General features: G+C 36.7%; 1 protein-coding gene across 2 annotated transcripts in view; it reads right to left on the bottom strand.

Moving 5' to 3' along the window:
• Positions 1–1,470: 1,470 nt before the first annotated feature.
• The window catches only part of RNF138 (ring finger protein 138), a 41,226-nt gene continuing 36,696 nt past the window's right edge, over positions 1,471–6,000 (bottom strand). For both annotated transcript variants that reach the window (XM_055129359.1, XM_055129360.1), the window contains one exon: positions 1,471–4,565. In XM_055129359.1, the coding sequence (XP_054985334.1) occupies positions 4,497–4,565 (69 nt within the window). In that variant the 3' untranslated portion in view covers positions 1,471–4,496. The remainder of the gene's footprint in view (positions 4,566–6,000) is intronic.

Below are 6,000 nucleotides of genomic sequence, written 5' to 3'. Positions count from 1 at the left end.
GCATGCACAAGACACGTAGATGGCCCTTGGGCGATTCCTCTGACCCTAAGTCAGGTATTTTAAAAGTTAACCAATGCTACTATTCTCAAATTTGAAGTTCAACAGCAAATAGCACTATTACTCATTTATTCGGTGGAGTTGGGGAATCACAACCAGCTGTGCTGGGCTAGTTTTTTTAATGACAAATTTTGTCAAATATAGCAAAATATATTTTTCAAAGTAGACCTCTAAGGGAATCTTAGTTAAGTGTAATGGAATCTTGAGAACAAAAAGTTGGAAAACTGTTGGCCCAAGTGAACTGAAAATTACTATGAATCAAAAAATCCAGAAGGTGTAATATCAATTTTTTTTCTAGAAGTACAAAACAAAATTGGTATAAAAGATATTCTGAACATTCAGATGCTTTTCAAAATTAAAAATAGGGTAGGCCTATGGCTCAGTAGTAGAGCCTGGCATGGAAAACCCTGGGTTCAATTCCTAGCACCACCAAAATTTTTTGTTTTTATTATTTTACATCTCCACTTTATTTTGCTTTTTGGATCATAGAGGTTACTCCTGGATATGCACTCAGGAATTACTCCTGGTGGTGCTTGGAAGACCAGATGGGATGCCAGGAATTGAACCTGAGTTGGCTGCATGCAAGGCAAACACCCCACCAGCCGTACTATGGCTCTGGCCCCACCACCAATTTTTGTAAATTAGTAACAAGAAGTCTCACAATGGAGACGTTACTGGTGCCCACTCAAGCAAATCGATGAACAGGAGGACAGTGCTACAGTGAAAAGAGTGATTTAAAATTCTTCAAGCCTACCACGTAAGTTCAGCACACAAGCTATCTATGTGATTTACTAATATTGCAAAAAGACAGTTGTTACTCCAGGTCAGTTGGCTACAGGGGCAAGCATACTAACACTGAAAGTGGTCACATGGTACACAATGGTAAAATGTTTCAATGTCTGAATATGTATTAGTAGGTATTCCAAGTATGGATAGATTTGGAAACTGTTAAAAGTAGATTCTCAATTTTCAATCCAAGGTGGAAATAGCACACCTGGATAAATGCTATTGGGTTTGTTTAGGTTGCCATATCCTGTTTTCATACTCACTTTTCTCAATGATTTTCTTTCCATTTTCAAAATTGTGAAGAAAAAATTAAAGAAATTTTAAAAATTAAAGAAAAAAAATTTTCAAAGTTGTAGGACTGGAGCCATAGCACAGCGGGTAGGGTGTTTGCCCTGCACGCAGCCAACCTGGGTTTGACTCCTCCATTCCTCTCAGAGAGCCCGGCAAGTTACTTAAGGGTATCCCGCCCCGCCCGCAGAGCAGAACCTAGGAAGTTAATTGTGGTGTATTCAATGTATTTAAGTCTCACAATGGAGACATTACTGGTGCCCAAATCGATGAACAGGACAATGCTACAGGGCTTTCAAAATTGTGCTACATAATTAGAAAATTATATTGCACACTAAGTGGTATCATAGAATGCTTTATTCATAGTCCTGTTTTAAACTGTATGTATTTACATGTTTCCTGGGTCACAACTTTCCTACAAAGGCTAAAATGTCACCACCTCCACAGGAATTTATTTCTATAGCAATCCTAAGAGTTTTCTAGAAAAGCTAAGATTTATTCAAGATTGCTGTTAATACTTACAAAACAACCCAACAGGTATGACACTGTACTTGGTAACAGTGATATCTTATGAGTAAATTTCTCAATTTTAGTGTTTATTAGAAGTCAGGAATGTAGCCTAACGGTAAAGCATTTGCCATCCACTACCTGAGGCCCTGAATTCAATACTCCACACTATAGAACAATAAAATCACTTACCAATTAGCGGTCTAGTTGCTAACACTGAAAAGAGTGCTATTATAAACACTTGACAAAATAAACTTTAAATGGATCACAACGTTTGAGATACAGTATAGATTTATACAGTTAAATCCAATACAGTGTGTCAACACATAATACTGGCTTTTTCCCATCCAAGCGAAAAATAATGGTTTCTCTCCTGTGTATATTTCAGTGTGTTGCTGAATTAAATGGTTAACATATTTGCATTTAAACAAATTTTTTTATTTATAGACAAGTGGAAAAAAAAAAACACCTTTAATGAAAAAAATAAAGCAATACACCTCAAGTAGGACTGCACAACATAAAATGTAGTCTACTAAGGGAAATAGCCCTAGTGGCATGGTGAGATGTAGCTGTCAGATTATTAATCATTTCCCTCCCTTCATCACTCAGCTGTAAGCATTTTTTAAAATAAGGGCTTTTGGACTGAAGTGACAGTATAGCAGGTACGATACCTGCACACAGCAGACCTAGGTTCGATCCCCAGCATCTCATATATGAGTTCTGCCAGGAGTGATGCGTAAGTGCAGAGGCAGGATTATCCCCTGAGCATTGCTGGGTGTGGCTCAAAAAAATCCACACAAAAGAAGTAATAATAATAAAATAAGGGAGGGGAGGGGGGGAGGAGGGATGTAAAGGTGCCTTTTCTTGTAAATTTAAATTATAAATACAGAAAGCCTTTCTCTACCTATTCCTAATCACTGGCAGAAGGAGGGAAAACTTTAAGAAACATTTCCAGGGCTGGAGAGAGTACAACTGGTAGAAAGTCTGCATTGGCGCCACCAACATGGGTTAGATCCCTGGCACCCCATTTATCCCACAAGCATCACTAGGAGCTAATTCCTGAGTAAAGAGCAGGAGTCACTCCCGAGCACCACTAAGTGTGGCCCAAAACAAAACAAACTGAAAAGCAAAACCAAACATTTCCATTCTCAGGAGTTTCCAAATAGCAAATAAAATTGTTTCTCATTAAGAAAGCTTATTTTAAAAGACACAAGACTAATAATATGTAAAAAATCTACAGAACTTCAAAACACAAGGTGATAGAGTATACCTCAAAGTAGCTCTGAAATTCTAGAATGGTTTAACTTTCTAGAATACTTGAAGTGTTAAACGTGAAGACATACTTGGAGTATTAAAAGTACTAAAGTTATTGCTTTTTTTCAACTGGAAAACTGCATGGTGATGTCTTAAAGAGTTCATTAAATAGATACTCTTACAATTAGACTTAAGTAACCGCAGAGGACAGTTTAAGCACAGAGTAAACTAATCACTCATGACAAAACAAAGACATATGCTCATTAAGATGTATGGCTTTTTTGGTGATTGTTATTACCCATAAATAAAGTCATTACTGTTTGACTGCAAAAAGGTTTTTACAAAACTCCACTTCCAAAATTAACTTTTTTTTTATTAAATCAAGTTTAAAAATGTTCACTGTAGAAAAGTCAACAAGGGTTTTAACAAAAGCAAAATATATCTTTTTATACAATATATGTAATATATTAGCAGCAAATTACTTCTGAGATTAACCTTTATGTTCTTTTAGTTATATTAAAGAAAGCAAAAACAATGTGTATTAGTATGGAATGTCAGCTAATCCACTCTTTAATTCTATGATTTGGGCCTTCCAGTATGATTCTCACTAATGAATACTAAGAACCAGTTTAGTCTGAAAGCAGAGAAACAAAGTGGCTGTTAGAATGCCTCACGACTACTACTTCACAGTCACACATATCTTTGAGAATAACAAATAAGCACCATACAAACAGGTCTGTGTGAAACCAAACTTTTAAGGGTAAGAGTGGCCAAGTAGACCACTTAGCACTTACATATCACTTTTTTAAAAATGTAGGGACATATAAACTTTAATCAGATCAGATAAACATTCAATCCCATTTGTTTATCAATTAAAAAAAGAATCTTAGTAGAAATTGTCATGACCTGACGAACTCCATGCATACAGAGTGTGTATATACACAAACAAGTCTATTAAAAACATCTTTGAATTCAAATGAATGTCTAAAATGAGCTGAAGCCAAAATCTCTCATTTAAATATATATAGAATATAATTTTACCAACTAAAAGTCTCTAAAGTTTTTTCCTAGCTGATCAGAAATTCTGGCAATTGAGAATTCTGATGACAAAAAAATCCAGCTCCATCCAGCTTACAAACAAACTACCTATGTTTTAAAAGTTTCCTTTGGATTCTTTTACTCTAGCATTCAAGACCCCATTCTGTCATTCTAATTAACTGGCTCAGATGTCAGGTCTATATCAATTACATCTTTCAGTACTGGCTATTGTGAATTATGTCAATGAAAAAATTGCACCAAATTTTAAAGGCAAATAAGGAAAAATTCAATGTACTGTTAACAAGATAAAAGTACAAGAATTCCCTTTTCACCATTACATTAATAAAATACAATCCTTTAATGATTTTCAAGATAACATCTTAATTTTGTTTTTTAACTCTCAAGAGAATGTTTTTAGAGCATCCACTTAATTTTCAATTAAACTAAAACAGTAGAGTGAATTACTTTTATTAATATACAAATCAAGTTATCAAAAGACGACTTCATGTAGTCTTCCCCTTAAGATGGCACTTGCAGGAACAAAGATGCAGAGATGTCTACAATTTTCAGATGTTTACTTGAAATGATTCTTCAACAGCAGTTTGATATTGGGTTTCCTCATCGAGCTGAAGATTCTAAAAACAGTAACATTGTCAACAGGAAAAATATACTCCTCTACTTCACCACACATCTTGATACTTATTACACTTACAAATACGTCAACAGTTTGTCACAACATGCTAAACATAAAAGTGTAATCTTTAAATATCAAATTAAATTTTTAATTTTAAGTTCAGTCAATTCTTTAAGAATAATTAATAAACAGAAAATCAAAAGAATATTTGAAGGAGGGAAAGACAGCTCGGTCAGGACCGAGCACATGCTTGCAGTAGGTCTGAGTTCAATCCTGGGCCCAATGGGCGATGCACAAGACCAGGATCGACTCCCAAGCACAGAGCAGCACCTAGACCCAGACCCCCACAGAGCCAGTACCTGAGTTAACAATGTCTATGCTGGATCATTCATTCAAAGTATAAATAGGTAAAGGGAACAGCAACAAGGGTGCCAGAGACAGTACAGAGCTTAATTAAGGCACATGCGCCGTGCCTGCAACCAATCCTGACCTGATCCCAGCACCAGAGGGCCTCCCAAGAAATGGGAGTTCCCACAAGCATCACAGGGTGTGGCCCCAAAGCCAAAAAAAAAAAAAAAAAGGTTAACACCAGCAATCATAATTAATTTTGTGTCTTCTCTAGAAACTGAATTCAAATATCTGATAGAAATTCTTTTTGTTTTTTAAATTTTGTTTTGGGAGCACACCCAGCCAGCCAGCAGTGCTGAAGGCTTCTCTCACTCAATTTAGTGTGAGGGTGTCACTTCCAGCAGTCCTAAGATGGAACCCGGGCTTCCTAAATGCAAAGCATATGCTCTGCTGCCCTAAATGCATGGTTTTAAAAAAAACCAAACATTTAAGCATTTGGTGAATTAACAAAATGGAGTGACCTCTTATTCATAACATGAAACTAAAACGTTGGAGAGAGAGTACAGGGGTTAATGTACTTGCCTTGCATGCCGATTACCCTAGTTTGACCCTGCACTGTATACCCCAAATATTGCCAAGAAAGACCCCTGAACAGAAAGCCAGGAGTAAGCCCTGAGCTGTGGACCAAAAACCTAAACAAAACAAGTAAGTACAGTTCACTCAATCTTAAGTCATACAGACTTAGTTTTTTATGGGGCTAGCTTTTAAAATAGGTTTCCCGGTCCTCATTCACTACTGGTCAATGTCACCTGGTTCAACCTCTATCGAAAGCAATATGAAAATTCCTCAAAAAGGTAAGAATAGAGCTGTCATATGACTCAGAGATAGCATTTTTCTGGCACCTACCAGAAAAAATTAAGCTGAAAGGATATATGCACACCTGTTTTCATTGCAATGCTTAGTACAAAAGCCAAAATATGGAAATGACGGGCTGGAGAGATAGCACAGCGCGTAGGGCGTTTGCCTTGCACGCGGCCGACCACGGCTCAAATTCCAGCATCCCATATGGTCCCCTGAGCATGGCCAGG

Source organism: Sorex araneus, chromosome 2, assembly GCF_027595985.1.
Source record: "Sorex araneus isolate mSorAra2 chromosome 2, mSorAra2.pri, whole genome shotgun sequence".
Lineage (NCBI taxonomy): Eukaryota > Metazoa > Chordata > Mammalia > Eulipotyphla > Soricidae > Sorex > Sorex araneus.
Note: the sequence above shows the minus strand (reverse complement) of the source record. Positions and strands in the feature narration are given on the sequence as shown.